The 22171-nt window shown below is 41.9% G+C and overlaps 1 protein-coding gene and 1 long non-coding RNA gene across 3 annotated transcripts in view; one reads left to right on the top strand and one right to left on the bottom strand.

The window, feature by feature from the left end:
• Positions 1–7190, top strand: part of LOC308594118 — a 35261-nt gene extending 28071 nt beyond the window's left edge. The window contains exons 3-4 of one of the 2 annotated variants that reach the window (XR_014011338.1): positions 3818–3943; positions 6795–7190. This is a non-coding gene — a long non-coding RNA (uncharacterized lncRNA). Of the gene's footprint in view, positions 1–3817; positions 4519–6794 lie in introns of those variants that run through there. The other variant, XR_014011339.1, reaches the window with a different exon arrangement.
• The window catches only part of DSG2 (desmoglein 2), a 29985-nt gene that overhangs the window by 4021 nt on the left and 3793 nt on the right, over positions 1–22171 (bottom strand). The window contains exons 2-14 of the mRNA XM_081206781.1: positions 14097–14132; positions 12827–12949; positions 11830–11991; positions 11552–11696; positions 9769–9935; positions 8942–9076; positions 8652–8837; positions 7427–7689; positions 6079–6221; positions 4527–4754; positions 3121–3348; positions 1442–1572; positions 188–532 (exon numbers count right to left, since the gene is read on the bottom strand). Of these exons, the coding sequence (XP_081062907.1) occupies positions 188–532; positions 1442–1572; positions 3121–3348; positions 4527–4754; positions 6079–6221; positions 7427–7689; positions 8652–8837; positions 8942–9076; positions 9769–9935; positions 11552–11696; positions 11830–11991; positions 12827–12949; positions 14097–14132 (2292 nt within the window). The remainder of the gene's footprint in view (positions 1–187; positions 533–1441; positions 1573–3120; positions 3349–4526; positions 4755–6078; positions 6222–7426; positions 7690–8651; positions 8838–8941; positions 9077–9768; positions 9936–11551; positions 11697–11829; positions 11992–12826; positions 12950–14096; positions 14133–22171) is intronic.

The following is a 22171-nucleotide window of genomic DNA, read 5'->3' as shown; positions in this document are numbered from 1 at the left end:
TAGGTGATAATTTGCATAGGGAAATATTCACATTTTCCAGGAAACCCACAGCACTGCATGTGAGAGATGCCCAAACCCATCCTAATAAACTAAGGAGTGGGAAATACAAAGGTCCCAGAATTAAACAAAACAGGGGAAGGGGAAGTCAACCAAGAGAGGAAGCATCTCACAAAAGTGGAAATCTTACTTCAGTGAAGTAGCTCCTTAAGAATTCTTCATTCACGGCTCCAGCATGTTCCATGTATCTGCTATCCATTGTCAGGATTTTCTGTGCTGCCATGTCTCCCCCTCCTACTCCTCTTGCTCCTGCTATGGTTGAGCCCCCTCCAAAATCCATGCCGTCATGATGTGCATGAGACGTACGGGCCTCCTCCCAGCGCCTTTCGATGGTTGTGGTGTTACGCTGTCCAAATGCAGAAGAGCCAGAAACCACAGCACCTCCTGCCACGCCTAAGCTTGACGATGCATTTCCATTCCCCATCCCTGAGGCCGAGTTGTTCACAGAAGTCATGTGGCTTAGGCTGACGGCAGCCTAACGTCAAAGAGAAAAATAAAACTGTAAAACTACATTCATTTAAGGAGGCAGGCTGAAGTCACAATCAAACAACATGCAGCAGGCTGGGCTGGGCGAGGCCAGCTAGGAAGCAAATGTGATTCAGGAAGTTTATTTGCTTCCTGCTTGGAGAAAAGGAAGAGCAGATTCATAATATGCCAGAGGAACAGATCCCGAAAGGTTTGGCTATTTGCATAGGTGTCTGCAGGAATGTTACCAGGGTGGGGGAAGTAAGAATGGAGTGGCCCAGTGCATACTGCCTCAGATTTCAGGTTCTACAGATGCTAGAGATCTATGATTTAAAAATGAAATCTGAGAATCTGGGGATTATGGTTCATCCAGCAAGGGACAATGTCACCCTTGCTAGAGCACCACCCCATATACAGTTACTTGTGTTCCCTCCAAAAAAACCAACTCCTTTCAGAACAACAGTGTTTGTAGTTAGGCAGCTTTCCAGGTCAATGGGAATATCTGCTGGATAGCAGAACTTCTTAGCAAACTTCCTTCCCAAATGCTTCTGTACAGCTGCGTCAGAAAAAGTAGCCTGAGAACAGCTGACTCAGCCTGATCCTGCCTATTTACAAGCCCAGAAACTTCACACCAACCTCACCTATGTTTGTACAACTGTTTTTACACACACACTTTTTAATTATGTAAATGAATTACCCCATACCTATTTAAACTGATAAGAAAGTAAGAGCCATATTGTTCTAAGTAACTCAGCCCATTGTTGTCTAAAGCAGACTCTTCGGCTGCAGCCCTACATGCCCGTCCTTGGAAGGACGTCCTATTTAACTCAGCAGGGTTTACTTCTTAGCAGACATGCATTAAGCAGGATATCAACATTCCTTGATGCCAAATACAAAATCAGGGCAAAACACAAGATACCTTGTCTTCAGGGGCTGCCCCTTCATTGTTCCATATTCGCAACATTTCTTCACTGTTATCGGGTATTGCCACAAAGCCTTTTGAGGCACCTGATCCACCAAAGCCACACGCCAGCAGTAAGAGAGGCACCACTGCAAAGGAACACGGCAGATCAACGAACCACCAAAGGTTGAACTTGCAGAAGCAAATCCTAAATATCCGTTCATAGCCCATTAAATATAACAAAATACTCCAAAATCAATTCAAAATATTACAGCGTTCTCTAAAATAGAGCCATGTAATGCAAACATTGCACCACAAACAACAGGCTGTGTACCAATCCTGTACTAATCTACACTTTCTGATGGCTTAGCACATTTTAAAATTCCAGTGAGGTGAGAGCACTGGAGAACCAAACATGAACAGCAGCAAGCAACTTCCATTTGCTTCAGCTTGCAGGCCTCACACATTCAGAGTTGTGCATGTTCCACAACATTACCATGAAAACACAGGATTTAGGTACAAATTTTGGCAACTTCAGGTTTCCCCCCCCTAGCTCTCAGACAGTGAAGAGAGGCTTGCAGCTATGTGGGAAAGCAAGCCTGCAAGACTCCAGCAGAGGGGCTGAGCACCCTTTCCAGTGACTGGCGGGGTAGGCGTTATAGTCCCTTGCATTTTTAGCAAAAACACAATTTTGCTAGGTAGGCAAACATGGGTAAATCAATCCCCCAGCTGCAGTGGTTGCCAGTTTATTTCCAGGCCAAATTCATGGTGCCCACCCCTGGGGTTTAAAACCCTGAATGACTTGCGCTCCAAATATCTGAAAAAACCACCTCCATCCCTACAGACCGTCTTGGGTGTTAAGTTCAGTTGAGAGGGTTCTCTTAGTAGTTGACTCGGGAAAGGACTTCCTCTGTGGCAGCCCTTAAATGGTGGATCTCCCTTCACACAGAGGTATTCCTACCGTCTTCATTGTGTAACTTTTTCAGTATGCTGAAGATACACCTCTCTCCCCAGGCCTTTGACAATTAAAATATTTATGTGGGACCCACCTCTTCAACCTTTACTGTACTGCTCTGTGGAATGGTAACAGCTGCTTTAATAATTGTACAAAATGTTTTACTTGTTTTTAATAGTACAGTTATAATGTTGTAACCTGAGCAGGGGCCTTGTGAGGGGTGGGTAATAAATCTAATAAATACTTTGCAGAATTCATTGGTTCTTGGAACATTATTTTGATTATTGTTTTAAATGAACAGTGCTCTTAGTCCAGACTTTAACTAGCTGCTCCTAGTTTGGAAGGCCTCGTGGCTTGTTGCCTGTTTTTTGGCCAAGCTGCCAAACAACATTTCACCTCATATGAAAGTTGAATTTTTGATAAAAGACAGGAAGAACAAGGATCCAAAGCTTTAAAAGGAGTGGGAAAGGTGTATCAGAGACAAATAAAATTTTAACAAAGTTCCTTAAATGTATTGCTCTACTCTTTACCGCACCATATGTAAAAGGTCAGAACATTAAGCTCTCTCTTAAGTCCTATCGAGTCTAATGGGAGAAAACCAGAAGGGGCTTAACTTTGGTTGGTTCACGCCCATAAAGCTTGCATGAAGATTGCAAGTCCCCGCAAGGAGGAGTCATTGTGTCAGAGTGCAGGTGGTGCAGAGCATTCTGCCAATTCTTCTGGAATAACGCTAGTTACTTACACAGCAGCAGCAACAACGCCAGAATTATCAGAACAATTGCTGCAGGTCCTAGAAAAACCGATGAGCCGACGATTGCTGCTCGGCAACCACCACCTTCTGCACATTCACAAACATCCAGTCTTAGAGTTTGATACTCGGGACAGCTAAGACCCTGGTTATCTTTCACCAGGAGTGGAACTTCATATGATCCAGGCTTCAGATTCTCTGGTATAAGCTGTACTCTAGATCCTTCACAGGGAAAAAGACAGTAACAATCAATAAGAAGCAATGTAATGTAAGTAGCTGAACATATGACAGAACTGTGAGCAGATACGACTTTAGGGTTAGCAACTTGATGTTCTGAAGTAAATAGTTATATTATGGAGATAAACACATCAGTTTCTAGATTACCTAATTGTTGTAAACCACCTTTGGCAACTGTATTTTTGGCACCAGGGATGGAACCTGCGGCCCTTGAGATGGTGGTCTACAACTTCCACCAATGGGAGCTATAGGTCCTCTTATAGGACCACAGGTAGACCCCCCAGGTCTACACAGAGACATCAGCACAATGTTTAAAGAGCTAAAATTATCGATGGATGCTAAATTGTCTTTAAATGAGCATCCCTGGTGTTACAGCAATTCCACAAGTACCCAGTCTGCCAACCAGACAGAATATGAAGAACAGTTTTCCTAGATGTGTGTTAATTCCTTGCAGGTATGGCTTTGGAGTACCTTCCCAGCCTGTCTCAAGGAGAAGAAGCAGAAAGACCACAGAGAACTTCTCTTTCTCTACAACCAGTACCCAAATGAGGAAAGGGGTGGTATCTTACATCTTTTTCAGGTATAGTTAAACTTTTCTGCTCAACTTTCAGATAGCAGTAAGTGCAGAGCATTTGTGGCTTATTTCAGTGGGTGACAAATCTTGGGAGAGATGCTCTCCTAGCATGAGAACTGACCACAAGGATCTAAGGATCTTCAGACAAATAATCTCGGCCACTCAGCTTCAGATTTTTTATTCTCTGCCTCTGGTGAAGCTAAGCCCCTACTTCTGAAGCTACACTTCAAAACAATGCTACTTTCGCCAGCGCATGTTATCCAAGAGAGGATTAGCCGAGTCACAACTAAAATAACAGGCTTGTACCCAATGGTTGTGAGTTTTAAGCTTGGTTTTAATATTGGTTTTAATGCTGCAACCTGTCTTGGGATCTAAGGGGCAAGTAATAAATCATCATCATCAACAACATGGATCTCTGCTTGCACAATGGGACTGCCCCCTCCTCCTAAATCTGTTTGGGAAATGCACGGGGGCACACAGGAGGCAAAGATGGGTAGGGTAACAAATGCAAATCTTACCTAGTACAGTCGACTAGTTCCTACACACCCTCACCCCTGCCGTAAACCATGTCATAGTGACTCATACTTACCATCCACTCTGATTATCCTCCACTTGTCTGACACTCTTTCAGGCTCATCAACAATAGTGAAAGTGAAAGGGCCACGATTTAGATAACCTCCTCGATTAGTAACAGAGACATTAACAAACTTTGCATGGGTACAGACAGTTTGACGTGGAGTCACAATGGTCGGGCAGTAGAGAGTGGTATTCTGTACCTGAATAACAATGGTACCTGTAGCCGTTTTTGGAGGCTGGTCTGCAAAATATGTAAGGTAAAACATTTGTATTTCACTGCTTAAGAATGCAAAAACATAGTTTTATCAATGCAGAATTTCATTTGCTTCTTTGAGTGTATAAAAGGTTTTAATGTGAATTCAGTGTTCGGTTTGCAATCCATTTCAACAACACAATGATTGAATATAGGATGCAATTCAAACCCATGGAAATGTTTGCTGGGCAATTATTTGAGTTGCTGGAGAGGACTACCATACTGTTACTCCAATTCTTTGGTCTCTGTGGACCGTCAGACACTTTATTCAAGACTAACAGCCTTGGATCCAGTGTTTCTAGGAAATTCTACAAAAGCAAAAATATCAGTGCAATGTTGAAAGGTCCATTCTGCCATCTTAATCCCAAATGGCATCCAACTGTATCCAAACATAGACGGAAACCTGCTCCTTTATCTTGAGGACCATCCTGCAAAATTGCTTACGATATCTTAAAGAGTTGTCCATGTGCATAGCGAATAAACAACTTTCTAAAATACGTATTAGATTACAAGGACTCTAATGTGAAAAGCAGATACATGTGTGTGAAGTTTGCCTCCTGGCCTTGGATTAGCAGCACATAGTGATGGAGCATTGACATTTTTGTGGAATCATGTTCATGTCATCATGCTAAAGCATGTAATCCATCAGGCTTTATTAAAAGCCTCTACTAATACATCATTTGCCTAAATGCCAATGATGCTCCAGGTACTTACTGAAGGAAAAACAGGCTCAGTCCCTACCATCTACTCAACAGAGGTAAATGACCCTGGCTCTCTGCCCAGTCGTGAAAAGCAACACCAGTCTCTCCTGAGCATGGAGAGAGAATCCTGATTTTTGCCTTCTCCATATCCCACCACAAATGAGGGAAGAGAGTCTGTACATCTCCCAAGCCCATGGTGAATGCCAGAGGGAGGCAAGACAATTGATGGCAACCATGATTCATGTCTGTAGCCAAGATTTTTGGAGCTGCTGGTCCCTGTGCAGAAACTTGGGAAGTTGCTTTATACAGAGACAGACCAGTGGTCCATCTAGCTCAGCCTTGTCTATGCGGACTGGCAGTGGCTCTCTATGGTTTCAGGTAAGGTTCTCTCTTAGCCCTACCTGGAGACACCATGGAATGAAGCTGGGGCCTTCTGCACGCAAAGCAGATGCTGCACCACTGAGCCACCACCCTTCGCCAAAGCTTACTGGTCAGATGGTTGCTGCCACTTTCCAAATCTAGCTTTGGGCTTTAACAAATTAAGATGTGGAGTATGAATGAAAAGGCTGATGAATTATTCTTAAGGAAGAAATGGAAGAAGCATCACTTACCCTTACTTATAGCCAAAATTGTTGCAGTGTAAGTACCGTTGACAAGAAAAGATGAGTCATAGTCAATCACTCGGTTAAGTTTGATTTCAGCAGTCCTAGAGTCTACTGTAAACCAGTTCGCAACATCCTGGCCTTTAACATACCTGTGCAGATTTTTAATGTATGTTAGAATGGTCACAACAATCGGTGTATAAAGAAAACACTTCGCTCAAAGACACACATGGAACCAGGCAGAGGGCCTTCTTGGTGGTGGCGCCCACCCTGTGGAATGCCCTCCCATCAGATGTCAAGGAAATAAACAACTATCTGATGTTTAGAAGACATATGAAGGCAGCCCTGTTTAGGGAAGATTTTTAAGGATTGATGTTTTATTGTATTTTTAATATTTTGTTGGAAGCCACCCAGAGTGGCTGGGAAAACCCAGCCAGATGGGCGGGGTATAAATAATAAATTATCATTATTACTACACAGGCTTGGTTGATGGTGAAACATCTTCATTTAGTTTCATTCAACAACTCAGGGTCATTTTTCACATTCAAAAAATCATAGAAACATATGTTTTATGATGTATGTCAGTGTAGTACAATAAGATAACACAAACATACATTTCTGAAGGAAGTCATGCATTTATAGGAGATGCCTGGAAACTTCATGTCATCCTAAGTCTGCACAGGAAGAATGTGAATTCGTGTCATTTCTTTTGCTTGCCCCATCAGGTCCCCATCATGCCAGAAGACAGAAATGGGGAAGAAGGGCCACATCCTCTCCCAGGCAACCTTCTGGCAGCCACTTTTGCCTCTGGCCACCTGCCCATTACAGGGATGTAACCAGGGGCAAACGTAGGCAACGCAACGAATGTAGAATTCACCTTTATACAGCAGGCTAGTTTCTGTACACATTCACACCCCCGTCTCCATCCAGGTAGACAACAGGCATTATCAGAGTTCAAAGTCACCTTCCATCCAAGTGAAAACACTTCCAGAAAGGTATGGATTGGGGTTGGTGAGGGATGTGGCCTGGGGAGAGTACAAAGGACCAGGCAGAGAGCCTGGAGGACTACATTTGGCTCCTGGACTGGAGATTTTCTACCCCTGTCGCAAGACGACAGGGGCGGGTGCAACAGAAATAGAGCCATGCTATGCATAAAATCATTGCATCTTGTGGGTGCTGCTATTTATTTCTTAAGTGTGTGACTGCGGCCTACAGATATTGCAAGCAAAAGGCAGTGGCACAAATGAGGCATAGACTGAGGCCCGTCTTCACTCAAACTGAATGCTGCTGCAGCAGCTTGATTTAAGCAACTCTTCAGTGATTTGCCTTGGTAAAAAAGAAGAAAGGCATCTCTTACCTGATGTTTTGTGCTATCTTTCCAGTATCTTCATCATAAGCTTCAAAGCGCCCAATAACCTGGTTCACTTTCATTGTTCTGTTTGCTTGAATTGTAACTCTGTTGGGCTTAAATACAGGGCCTTCTATCACATTTTCCACCTTAATTTTAACTGGAATTGGTTTTGCTTGGAAGCCCTTAGAAATAATTGATTTGTGATACGCTGCTTTGTTAGAAACAACAATATTCAAGTCAATGTTCTGCAGCTCTTCATAATTAATTTCCTGTAGGGAGAATGGGGAAAAAAACCCCCAGCAACAAGTCAGAAAAGGTGCACTCTGAATTCCAAGCTGGAGAATAAGCATTAAGACTTCACTTTCATTATCACCAGGGGAGGCCCTGCTAGAGTGTCACTACCTCCTGAAGTCCAAGGGGCAGCAGGATATGGGAGGGCTTTTCCTGGCTAAGAACTCCCTTCCCTTGGACTTGCATCTGGCACTGTCCTCTTTTCATCAGTTAATCAAGATGCACCTCTTTGCCCAGGCAGATGAATGATTTAGAAAAGGCTATGATTTCTACTGTTGTCTTAATTATGGTTTTAAGTGACGTTTCAAGGAATGCACATATCCTGCTCTGGGACCCTAAAGAACATATAACAAATGCAAATAATCAATCAATCAATCAATCAATCAATCAATCAATGCTCCATGTGTGTTTATACCGGCTCTGGTTTTGGGCCAGTTCCTGGACAAGTGAATGATATATATGCCAAAATCCCTAGATATTTAGAACATTATAAAATATATTTGCATTTTTCTTTGGTATTCACAGTGGCATATGGAAGTCCCACATACACCCTCCTTTCTTCACAAAACATTAAGGTCTGTGCATTAAAGAGTGATCAGAGGAGGCTACATTTTCCATTTGTAAGATTTTGTCCTCTTGGTAGAATGCAAACAAAGACAATATATCTATGGTTGCCACAGCAGGCTTTATCACAGGGTTGTGAAACATTAGCTCCCTTGACTAGAAGGCAGTATTAAGCCTCTGGATTGGCCCCACTGAGTATATGTAGCCATATGGTATTACAGCCAGTTTGGAAGTATACCCTGACTACTTTAGGTGCAGAAAGCTTATCCACATCAGCTAGCACCCTCCCTTTCAACATTTTTTCATGCAGTTAATTTTGCATGTCTGCATTGGGACCAATGATTCAAAACACAGTCTCTGCAAACTAAACACTAACCTTAACCAGAATCAAAACTCCTTCATTGGTATGCGAATCTGTTTCTATACGGAAATAACCTCCTTCATTGCCAGACACAATGGTGAAGTTTGCCAGCCAGTTATCAGTGTACTGCTCATCGTCGTCAAAGGCCCTCAGTCGCATAATCTCCACATTAGCTGTATTTTCCCGGACGCTTCCATCATACTGTAAGCATACAAGATTTTAAATGTCTCTTCCATGTTATCAAGGCAGGAAAGGCTGTTTAGCACAAATGCATGTAAGCCTTCCAGTCAGATCACTTCACTTACCATGCTTTTTTCAAGATAAGGGATATTGTCATTGACATCCAAAACCTTGATCTGTACCGTTGTCCGTTCACCAAGCCCTATTGCATCTCCATCTCGGTCTCTTGCTTCTACAATTAAGGAGTAGCTACTTTGCACCTGCATGATATACAAGCAGCTATGTGTAAGTGAATGCAACAGCATACCAAAATAAATCAGTATCTACCATCAGTGGCCAAATACCACTGTTTGGAGCCAAAAGAGATCACTGCCCAAGACCTGGGAGCCTTCCAAGAGCCAGGTCGTGGGGGTTTATGTATAAAAATATTTATATACCACCATTTATATATGACAATATCAACAATAATTATTACTGCTCTTTTAGATACATTTTGCTGATTTTTAAAAACTATTTATTATTAGTAGACATGCCTGATGAACAGTGTTTCTGTGTGCTCTGGCACTCATCACGGTGTCCCATTGCGCCAGAAACGGTTTAGTCATGCTGGCCACATGACCCGGAAAGCTGTATGCCTCGGCCTGAAGCGAGATGAGCGCAGCACCCCATAGTTGCCTTTGACTGGACTTAACTGTCCACGGGTCATTTACCTTTATCTTTCCTACATGCCTGATACCCTTCCCCCCCCACTGTTTTCGTATGCTGCCTTGAGCATTTTTAGAGTAGAAGGGCACTTTATATCAGAATCAAGCAAGCAAATCAGTTGATCAGGATTATGGCCTTAAAGATTATGTTCTACTGAGGTAATTTATAAAGCGACATCAATAGCATTTTTACCACATAAATGAGAAACTGGATAACACAGGAGTCCAGGAGAGGAAAAAGCATTTACCTCCCTGTCGAGTTGAAAATGTGAAGTCCGGACCTCGCCTGTCGATCTGATAACTTCAAATGCAGGAGGATTGCTAGGCTCTTGAGAAATAATCTTGAAGGCAATTTTAGAGTTGAGGTTGCCTGGCTCATCTGCATCGGTTGCTTCTATCTTTATCACAAGAACACCTAACAATTCAAATTAAACTTAATTATAAAGTCCTACTGGACAAATTATATTGAACTGAAGGTTTCCAAATGCCCCAAATACTGTACTGAATTTTATATGGTGCACTCAAAGATTTAGCTCAGGTACAGATGCTTGGTCAAATAACATACACTGGACCAGGGATAGCTCTCCAGGTGTTGTTGGACTCCAATTCCCAACAGCCCCAGCCAGCATGGCTAATGGTCAGGGGTGATGGGAAGTACAGTCTAGTAGAATCGGGAGGACTACAAATTTTCTGTTCCTGCACTAGACCAAGACATCTAAGTCCTAAGGATTTGTATAACTTAAGATTTTTAGACGGAATTCCCTTGGAATAAATGATAAAGAATGCACTAAAATTGTATTTAAAAATAAACACTATGTTAATACCAAGACTAAATAAAGTAACATTTATCCCATGGTTTGACTAGTGCTCATGGTAGTGCCAGTTTGCCTCCCCACCCCCGCAACATAGTTCTCAGCTTCTTGTTCCATAGCATCCTTCTGATAATGTTAGAAATAGATGCAAATCAATATCCTGTCCCAAAGAGCTGAGCTAATACTACTGTGGCTTTTCTTATTATTTGCCTCTGGATCTGGTAGAATGGACTGCATCTCATCAAACTTCAAAATGCTTTCATGTTTGCTCAGATAGGGCTGGAATGCACAATACCATTCCCCAGCTGGAATCCCTAGCCATGGTAGTGGGTAACACCTTGTCTTTCCTTCCTGCCCATTTGGCGTAGCTATCCTGCCTCTGACACCATTGTCCTACTTGGGCATTCTCCCTCAAGCAACCACATGGCCATGCTTGTTGGCCCCACCACCACTGTCCTGTCCCTGTTGTGCTTTCCATGCATTGGGAGGGAAAAGGTCTAAAGCAGAGAACTTGCCCTAAGCACACAGACTTCTTGTACTATTTAGAGCCTCAAGTTCTAAAGCACCATTAATGACTGGCTTGCATGTAGGGTGCAGTGAGTAGACCTTGAAAAAATGTCCTAGCCCACCCCTATCCCCACTATGCCGTGAGCTCTTTTGTCCAAGGGGCCATTACAAAAAGAGACCTGCTAGTTGTAGTCGGAAGTGGCACAATTCAACATGCTCATTCTCCAGGGGTAGATAATAAAGCCTGCACAGTCAGAGTGTAAGGCAAATGCACTCTCCCTTCCCAAACTACCATAATTTTCTAGGCAGCATCACATAAGGAAAGCAAGCTTTGGTTTATTTTATCATTCGTCCTGTGTGACCAGGGCAAGGTAGGATGCAAAAGGGCTCTTGAATCTTTAATAGTTTGCAGAAGAAAGGATTTCAGGTGTACCTTGCACTATTAATCTCTGCTACATTTTCCAGCATCTTCCCCTCTGAAAACCAATCTCAGATCAAATGCGTGTGATGTTCCTAACCTATTGCAATACCATGACCCTGCACATCTGTGTGAAATCAATGAAAGAGACACATCTGCTACTAAGTACAGGATTTCAACCATAAACAAGGGACCAAGATATAGGGTAGTTAGGGAAAAGTACAAGGAAATGCACAGAAAACAAAATTGCTATCAAGTTAGAATGAAAGTATTAAATAAAGCTCCAGGACTTACCTACTTCAGACAATTCTTCAACAGAGCCCATAAAAACTGACTTTGAAAACTTTGGGTAGTTGTCATTTATGTCTTTAACTTTAATTCTCAAGTCTAATGGTTTTTCCATGTTATTACCGTACTGATCCATTGCATAACCTTTCAGCTGGAAGAATATTGGCAGAAAAGTAAATAATCCATATGTGTGAATTCAAATCAATACAGTAAAAGTTGAATGATGGCAATTGACATCAATCTGAGTGCTTGATAAGAAAAGGAAGTCTAATTGCTCCACTTACATAGAACATTGGCGTTTGCTCCCGATCAACTATTCTTGTTATGTTCAGGTCTCCAGTTTTTCCATTAATCACAAACAAATTATATGGTGGTTCGGTGACTCCTGTGCCTGAAATAGTGTAAGTAATAACTATCCCGGGTTCACCTTCATGATCAGATCGTATCTGTAAGGAACATGATTAAAATAATGTTCAGAGTTTTGGGAAATTAAATGCCCCTGTACAAATAAACAAGATAATTTTTTTATAAGTAGAATATCTTGTGCACCTTGTGCATTAGAAGCCTCTTGAGGACCTACCCAAACAACATGGGAAAGGTAAGGGGGATGACATACACAATCCTGTTGCGGGTTGGGACAGCACATGCTCCTGCTTTCAACCATCACACTATCAGGCAAACACCTGAACATGGCTAAAGAGGTGCGACTACATGGGAATTGTCAGAGAAAACTTTAGGCAGATGGGAGAAATGTGGAGCTCAGAGACACAGTAGGAGGAAGGATGGCCATAGGTAGGGATATTTATTGGGAAGTAAGGGTAGGAACAGGCTTTAAAGCGAGGACAAAGTTAGTGGAGGATGTGATACCTCATGTCACCATTGAAATGCTATCAGTACAGAACAGTTTGATGTAAAATCCAGTATTTAATCAGCAATCAATTGACTTGCGTTCCCTATTCCTTTGCTTACCTATGCTGCTTTCTAGAGCAAAGCCCACACAAGGTGACTTACATAAAGCAATCATAGGGTTACAGCCAACCAAGTTTTACCCAGAGTAGATCCATTGAAATGAATCAACCTAAGTTAGTTACGTTAATTTCACTGGGTCTTCTACTAATGCTAGTAGGACTAGCATTAGTTACAACCCACAGAAATTAACTTTTTGTTTTTGCTAAGACGACCAGGAAGGAGGTGCTATATGATGATGTCAAAGAGATACCCATTTCCATAGCAAGCCTGCCCCACATTTCTCAGGATTCTGTTCATTTGGCTCTGACTTACTTTAGCAATTGGGTTCTTATTTTCACTCTCTTCGTTGAGGAGGGCAGGTGGGACAATCCATTCCCGCTTCTGTCTAATGTGACCATCCAAATGAAGGAGCTGCTTGTTTCTACCTCCAGGAATCTGTCAGGAAAGCATATATTTTGATAAATTTTACGTCCATTAGTTTTCCCAAGTTTGTTTCTGTCAGTATTTTTAGTGAATATTTTATATTATTCTATATGAACCGCTTTGAGGTTTTTGTTGACTAAGCATCTTGTTAAATATAAAAAAGATGGAACACTGTGTGCATGTCAACATCCTGAATGAACATCTGAACAAGGCTATTTTAAAAGTGCATTTTTGTATTTTTCCATTTAACAAATAATGTGGGGCTCGTTAGAAAAAACAGATGAAACTAGCATACTGCGCAGACTAACGGCACAATCCTATGCACATTTTTTCAGAAGAAAGCCTCTCCTGGATTTTAATACCATGAAATGGTTTTCAAAGTGCGCCAGCCATGTACTCTCCACCCTCTAGTATTCAGTGGTAAGGTCTGAAGGGGCCTTGTAATCATTTTTGTTTGAACACACTTACAAACTGCCTATGGAAACTTGCTGCTGAATGCAGCAAAGTCAGGAGTAGAGAGGATGGGGTCATTGTGCACAGGTTCCTCCCCCCCCCAACTGAACACACTTTTAATTTAATGATGGACCTCACTGACATGTTATTGCATTCTCAGTGAAGCCCTACAGGTGGCAATTTAAGGGAGGAATTCTGTGTTGCACTCTACTGATGGTTCCATTTCTGCTTTCCAGATGGAATGATACCCCCTCTCCTCCCATGTTCTGTTTTGGAGGTCCTCATAACCCTTCATATAGGATTTGGGGGAGACATGGTGGGGGGCAGGAAAGCCCTATTGTACTAGTTATGCTTCCTCTAATATGCCGGGTTGGTTGAATCTGGTGCTAAATAATTTATTTTCAAAAGTATATATTTTATTTTTTGTATACAATACCTGGAATATCTTATTTTGTAAATAAATGCAAGAATACTTTTCCTTAAGGCTTGAAAAGCTTCCTGTGTGTTATTTCAGTGTGTTTATTTATTTTGTGGAAGTGGTTGGGCATTTAACATTCTTGTTTCCCCACCAAAACACCACCATCCACTCAAGACAACATCTTATGCACTACATATATTCCCTCCTAGCTCAATTCACGCCCCCCTTTGCAGCTTCATTTTGGAAGTATTTTTGTTCCATTCATTACAATTTCATACAATCTCCTACCTCTATGTGAAGTCCACTCCCAAAGATGGCACAGCTCTGAAAAATAATAATAGAGAAATGTATTTTTTAAAAGCTACAAAACAAGCATGAGAGTTAAAATAACTGTGCACAGTGTCAGAGAAATTCAGCAAATGCATTCCTCCTTGTTTGTCCACCCAGTAATGTTAAAAATGAATACAATAGAACAGTAAAGCTTAAAGATTATCTTATTAAAATCCATCCAGGTACCAGCTGGTCCTGCTTAGCTTCCTGGGCTATTGCTAAGTGTAGTATGGCCAAATTCAAAACAGGCTTAATTTTATTTCATTCCACATTTAAAAGAGTCACGAGACAAAACACTGCTATTTGGCTTATCAATTCTATGAATAAACCACCTTTGGAGACTTTGCCCTTGCTTCAACTCAAGCTTGATACGCATATTACAATAAATGAACAGCTGCTGCAAAAGTTTACAAAATGGCAGCCTTATACCAAGTTCCTTCCTATAACAAAAATTATAGAGATGCTAGTATTAGAGAGATGTAATTATGGATCTTTCTCCCCTTCACACAACTGAATGATTATAGCTTAACAAGCTGAGCGAGGATACACCCCTGTTAGGCTGCAGTTCTCCTTGGGCCATTTCTCTTCCTGGACAACTTCTCATCCTCCATCCAGGAATGCTTAATGATTTTCCTGCCACTTGCAGCATTTGTAATGCACTATGCAAGATGCTGTGTGATATGTGGCTGTATTTTTATTGCTTCTTTTCTTATATTATATTTTACGGTATTACAATTTGAATTTAACACAGGAAGACAGAACACAAGAATCAAAAGAAGCAATAAAAATACATTTATAGATCAATATGAATATTTCATACAGACGTACTGTGAACTACCTGAAAGCTCACAGACCACTAACGGTCTATCAACCACAATTTGGGAACCCCGGTTTGATTTATCAATATTTTAAAATGTAAATCGCTAACAGGTGATTAATAAATGTAATTTATCATCATCATCATGCTGCTCTTTAATGACCTTCTGCCAGATGATGGTTAAAACCTTTCTGCTCAGTAGGGCTTTGGGGACATGAATGATATTAAGCCCCTGCACTAGGCTGGGTTTTAACTGGCTGCACTGAATTGTTTTCATTGCTGAACAACGTCTAAAATAGCTGCCTCATTCATATATTTCTATACCAGGCTTCTTTTAGAAATGTAGATTAGAAAGAAATATTTAAAACAAATAGATGGTGTTTTGTTTTGGAGAGCTCAGAGTGCTTTATACCCAGAGCAATAAGATAAAGTTGGCTATTTTATTACCTCCTTTTTAGGTGGAGACTAGGGAGATCATCATGACAGAGATGAGATCTGAACTAGGGACTTTGAACTATGCAGTAGTATTATGGCTGTATACTTCCTACAACAAGCCCACACCGAGACCGAGAGAGAGAGCACTGAACAAAGAAAGACTATTATTTACAAGAATAATTTCCTGTCAAGTCCGTTTCCATAACCATCTCTTGGCAAACTTTACATTCAACAAACCTGCATTTGCCTCTCCATGCCCTGAAGAAACAGGGCATGGGTGATATGTGTTAATTGATCCAATCAAACTGAATTTCAACAGGCAGGTGAAGACTTCTTCAAAATCTTCTAGTAACCACCCTAGAAGCCTGTGCTGCAGCCCTGAGCTGTGGCTCCTCACATAAGAACCAGGAAGGAAAGACTCCTTCGTTGCCAAGTAAACCTTGGGTATTGTCCCCACACGCATACCTGGCCTCCGCTGTCCGGCGTTCACCCAGATGTGCACCTAGTCAGGCCTCAAGGAGCACCCTCCAGGATAATGCACTGAATTGGTGCTCCCAATCCAATTCTGCTTCAGTAAACCTAGGCTTTTTTCTGCTTCCTCACCTGCCCGAAACCAATGCAAATCTGGCAAGCAAGCCACACCTCTTCCTGAATGCAAATTAAATTTGCCCCACAGTATGGAGCAGGCAAAAAAGGAGACCCTATGATAGGGTGCTCCCCAAATCCTACTCGGCCTACAGCTCACACTGCGTAAACGGAGGGAAGGCACCTCAAATGCAAAAAGGATGAGGTCAGTGGAGGTGCAGCCTTAAAAAACCTCATCCTATTGGCTCACAGGGGGCCATGTGACCACCCCCTCACCTTTCTCCAGGGAGGGGTGGGGTCAAGCACTCTCCAGCTAAATTGCAGGAGTGGCATTCTCCTATTCTGTATATCAAATCTATTTATTCATTTCTGCCAACTCCTGATACATGGATAGCCTTGAACTGGAAATTTTCAGTGTGGTTTGAGAGTCTACTAGCCAGCAAGCCGTGCAATACTTGCTTAAATAGTGTTTCATCCAATATAAGCTCAATGTGTAGCACCTGAACCTGGAGCAACCTTGTGGTTTGTGTACTGGCCACCTGTGTCAGCAGCAAGTCAGCAAAGTAAGATTAGATTTCACAAAGAGAATGGAAGACAATCCATGCACAAGTTGCATTTACCACATGGCAGTATGGTCAACAACATGCATCTTTATAAAAAAACAATTTGAGTTAATGAGCTTTCATTCATTCAGATCATGAGTTCTGCTGACTTTTCTTTCAGAACAGGATCATAAACATGCCAGGGCGAAAACAGAACTTCCAAATAAAAAGGAAGAGCTTATTCCCATATTAATGTTTTCTGATGTTGGGAAATATGCTTTACATTCAGACTTTTAACATCAGAAGACACACACCCTTTGTAAGCAACTGTAAACTGTGTTGCAGGAACTGGCAGCCTATACAATAAGTATTCATTTGGGCAGCTCCCTAACTTCAATGCAGACATTTGTGTGTGTCCATATTAAATCGTTGTTTTGCAAGTCCCAGCACGCTCCCAAGTTGTGTTTCTAACCTAGGGGATGTTCTGTTCCAGGGTGGATTTCTTTGTTTTGGGTGAGAAATGCATTTTCTTTGTCTTGTGTGAAAGCTACCCTGCCCTTCCATTACTAAACGTTCTGTCATAACACAGTTGAAACTGATTCATGCATTTTCTCGGGATTGTACAGGTATGAACCAGCAGAAGGTTCTGTAAAGCCTTCTGAGATTTAGCTCAAAATGGAAGTGCTTTAAGTACACAGACGACGAAAACCTTTTCTGCACACATAGAGAACTTTGCACACCTTCCCTTACAGACATTTCTTATGAGATAAAATAAAGCAGACTTAAATTGGGATTTTAATCCCACGAGCAGGAGCGTTCTATCATGTTGAACCAACTTGGGAGTCAACATTGCAAATAATATTTACAGTTGCTAAACATCAATGCCAAATGGGCTGGTCAGACTAAGCTGTCACACAGAATTGCTTTCTGAAGTATTTCCACTATCTAAAACAAACCAGAAAGCAGCCTTGCAGTGAAACAGTAAAAGCTCCACCACACACTACAGTTCTCTTTCAATGCACTGTCCTGGAATCTGACACGTTTCCTTTGTTTTTTTACATGCAAGTGGCTCTTGAAGGGCCAATCTAGAGAGGCAGTTAAATGTGTCTGTAACATGCATGTTTTAAAAACAACAGAAATAGCATGAGGCTGGTGTGGACTGATGAATTATGAAGATCACAGCAGACACACAGAGAGAATTTAACACTTTCCTCTGTACTGCATTCCTGCAGAAAAGTCCTCTTTTGAAGCCAGTTTTCTGTTCACGGGTGGGAAGGAAAGGCATCATTGGGGGATTTCCAATGCAAACACCAATTGCAGAGGAGAGATTAAATGCAAGGAAACTTCTAATGCCCCATGTAGATAACCATCTCTTTTCCCTCTCTTTCCCTTCCTTTTTCCTTTCCTCCCTAAGATGCCTGCAGGCTTACTGTCTAACGATAAGGGCAAGACAAGTCTTTATTTCTTAATTTTTGAATAGAACCTAGCAATTTTAGGTGCTTTCTAAAAACAGCAAGGGTTGTATGCATACAAATGCAGGATGCGAATGATACAAATGAATGTATCAAAGAGACGCATGAAGAGAACCAGTATGGCTACAATTTTGTCTTGAGCACATATATACTTTGTGGCAAGCAGGGGATCATGCTGCCATGTGTTATGCGAAGGGTGGGGCACCTCTGCTCCATGAGTCAAATTTGGCACGATTCCCAATTATGGCCCATGAGGCTGTTTTGCCCAAACCACACCCACCTGGCTCACACCTGATAGGTGTGGGGCAGACAGAGATGCAGGTGCAAAAGAACAATTGTGAATCAGCCCCAATGGGTTTGGCTGTGCAATGGATTTCCTGATCAGGAATGAAGCCATTCTTGCCCAAGGTACTAACAGCAAGTTGCCCCAGTGGGATCAGCTGTGCTACCGAGCTCTCAAGGAAGGAGACCTCCCTTCCCTGCCCAGCTGAACTTCTGACTTTTACCTGCCTTTACTCACCATTCATGGAGTTGCCAGTGCTGGCATTGGGTCCAACTGAAAGGATACAGCTAAGCCAAGGGCTCCATTTGACCCTCTCCCTCGACTTAACCCTCTCTCGAAACAAGTTCACACTAAGCATGTGTTTGGAACACCCTTACAAATTCCCATTAACCTCAACCACAAAAATGCCTTTTAAATAAAAACTACAACCATGTAACACTACTACAGTGGTACCTCGGGTTAAGTACTTAATTCGTTCCGGAGGTCCGTTCTTAACCTGAAACTGTTCTTAACCTGAAGCACCACTCTAGCTAATGGGGCCTCCTGTTGCTGCTGCGCTGCTGGAGCACTATTTCTGTTCTTATCCTGAAGCAAAGTTCTTAACCTGAAGCACTATTTCTGGGTTAGCGAAGTCTGTAACCTGAAGAGTATGTAACCTGAAGCGTATGTAACCCGAGGTACCACTGTATTGGACAAAAGCACATACTAGATTATCTCCTTGACTTTACACAACTACTTGTTTCCCAAATCACACAGTACAAATGGAGGAAACTTTCTGGAAAAATTAACCCAGCAAATTCTATGGAAGTAAAACACACACCATCTGCCAACTTGTCTCAAATGTTTAACTGGTTCAAAATAAGCCAATTCTTATCCTTTCCACCCCAAATTTGGCACGGACCATCCTCAAACCCACCGCTCATACACTTACAAGTTTCAGATCAGTCTACTAAACCATTTTCCTAACTATACGCCATAGAACATGCCCCCCATATCTCTAATCATAATGGTGGCACACAAACCAGCCGATTCACTTTATTAACATAGTGCCACAACTGTAGCCCTAGAATTACCATTCAATAAATACAAACATTAAAGGTAAAGGTAAAGGGACCCTGACCATTAGGTCCAGTCGTGACCAGCTCTGGGGTTGCAGCGCTCATCTCGCTTTACTGGCCGAGGGAGCCGGCGTACAGCTTCCGGGTCATGTGGCCAGCATGACTAAGCCACTTCTGGTGAACCAGAGCAGCACATGGAAATGCCGTTTACCTTCCCGCTGGAGCGGTACCTATTTATCTACTTGCACTTTGACATGCTTTCGAACTGCTAGGTTGGCAGAAGCTGGGACCGAACAGCGGGAGCTCACTCCATCATGGAGATTTGAATCGCCAACCTTCTGATCAGCAAGGCCTAGGCTCTGTGGTTTAACCCACAGCGCCACCACTATGCAACAAATACAAATACAAAAAAGGTGTGTTTGACTTTCCCTCCCTAGTGGGAAGAATAAGGTCATGGGAGCACAGAGCATGTGCTCTCTCCTCATCCTCATTTAGTTTGAATCCTTCATTTATCTGCACTGTCGCTGCCTTGCTACAGATTTATGATTGTTCAATAAAGTGTTCCTTTTATTCCATTTTATGCATCATGCCTGCATTTGGGGGTGGGGATATCAGCATGCCCCTTTTCCTCACATGATACAGGTAAAATCTTGTCTGAGGCAGGAAATTAAGGTCTGCCTATATGCAGGTGATGTAGCATTAACAAATACTGAAGCTGAAATATGCCTAACAGAAAGTTTAAATATTGTTGATGGATTTAAGCAGACAACAGAATACAAATGGCAAAACTTTTAGCCTTTCATCTTACAGATGATGAATTGAGAGACTTAGAAGATAAAACAAAAATTTAAGTTAATAATAGATCAGTGAAACATTTAGGGATTGCCTTTTCTAAAGCAAACAAGCAATTATTGAGTAAACTATAGACTAGAGGGCAAGATCAAGGAGAAATTAGAGAGGAGAAGAATTACAGCAATAAAGTAGAATATTCATCCACACCCACACCCACCCACTCCGCTTATTACTTTAGCAATAAAATAAAATTGGATTAATGGCAACAGCTGATAAAAAAACAAGAACAAAACTAATGGGTATAAACAGGAGAAAGGGGACCCTTTATTTACTGGATATACTTTCAAGCTAATTGTCTAGTATGGATCTGTGAAGTCTTTCTTCTGTAAGGTTCTTAAGATATCCTATATCAAAACCACAGGAGAAGGAAACACATATATTTCCAAGAAAAGAAAAGAAAAGACTGTTTGTTGTAGAAACAGATCAAATGTTAGTGTCGACTGAAAACTACCATACCTTTTATATATAAATAAATATAATTGCCATTTTACATTAGCAGTTTCATCTTTGACCTTAAGAGTGACCTTTCCATGTTGGCATGCAAGATTTGAGTTTCTGTTTTATTAAGCATCTACATCAATGGCATGGCAGGATTAAATGAAGGTTACTTGCCACATATCTTCATGTAAGGATTTACGGGATAACTAACTGATGGGTAATTAGACCCAGAGAACTAAAACCAGACGGAGAAGTAAATAACCCTGTGCTGTGGAAAAGGAAGTGAAACAGTTCCGTATTTACTAAGGAAGGACTTGCATCTATGCATATTTACTCATGAGAATCACTACTGTAAATTCAAGAGTAAGCTGTAATGAGTTCAAGTGAAGCCTCTGAAAGCTGCCCCTGCTATAACAAGAATGTCAAAGAAACCCGCAGGAGATGAATATCAGAAGGGAGCAAAGAGATGTGTGTATGTGCATATGTATACAAATGTGGGTGTGTGGGTCAACTGAGTTTTTTACCAGGGTGAAAGAAAGCATAATTTAACCCCTACAACATGCTAACCAACAGTAGGCCTAGATGCTCTTGCTGTGTATAAACATATCAGACCTCAGTAGCTGCCATGGAATAAATCATCAGCAACATCTCTTGAGCAGCAAGAAGTTCTAACCTTACAAGAAGTATCTATGAACATGATTAACATATAGCAAATGGAAATCACAAATTTCTCTAGAGCAGCCTTTTTCAACCTGTGGGTCCCCAGATGTTGTTGAACTACAACTCTCATCAAGCCCTAGCTAGCAAGGCCAGAGCTCAGGGATGATGGGAGTTGTAGTCCAACAACATCTGGGAACCCACAGGTTGAGAATCGCTGCTCTAGAGCATGGTTTTCCAAACTTGGGTTTCCAGTTGTTTTGGACTACAATTACTATCATCCCTGGCCACTGGTCCCGCTAGCCAGTCCAACAACAGCTGGAGACCCAAGTTTGGAAAACCCTGTTCTAGAGATAACACACAGACTAGTGTGCCAACTCTCCACTCTTAAGTCAAGGGGGAATTCTGATACTGGGGAAATTACATAAAGGCTCAGTTTGCATCTAATGCTAAGCACAATTGTGAATGTGAGAGCATGTAGGCTCTTGGGGAGGAAGCTGCAGGCACTTTGCTCCTCTCCTTCAGTCCTGCCACTGCTGTGAGCTAAATCATGCTTTGGCTTAGTGCACTGGCTTAGTGTACTCTCCTCCAGACAAACCATGAGCTGTAAATCAGCTCATGGTTTGTCAGGAGTGAGATAAAGAGTGAGCCTGGGTTTGGATGACACACGAAGCTAAATTATGGCTTAGCTTGCAGAAGTGGAGGTGGGTGAGAAAAAGGCCATACTGTTTCTCTCAGACTGATACTCAATCCATTCCTAGAACAATATGTAACATGTAGTTTGCCCTTAAGTAAGTCAATGGCATCTCAGCATTATCAGTTCCAATACTGAACATACGATGTATGAAGAGGCCTACTGGACCAGATGTAGGCTCCATCTAATTCAGGCCATAG

This window comes from Podarcis bocagei (genome assembly GCF_964188305.1).
Source record: "Podarcis bocagei genome assembly, chromosome: 8".
Classification (NCBI taxonomy): domain Eukaryota; kingdom Metazoa; phylum Chordata; class Lepidosauria; order Squamata; family Lacertidae; genus Podarcis; species Podarcis bocagei.
This window is presented reverse-complemented; position numbering and strand designations above follow the sequence as displayed.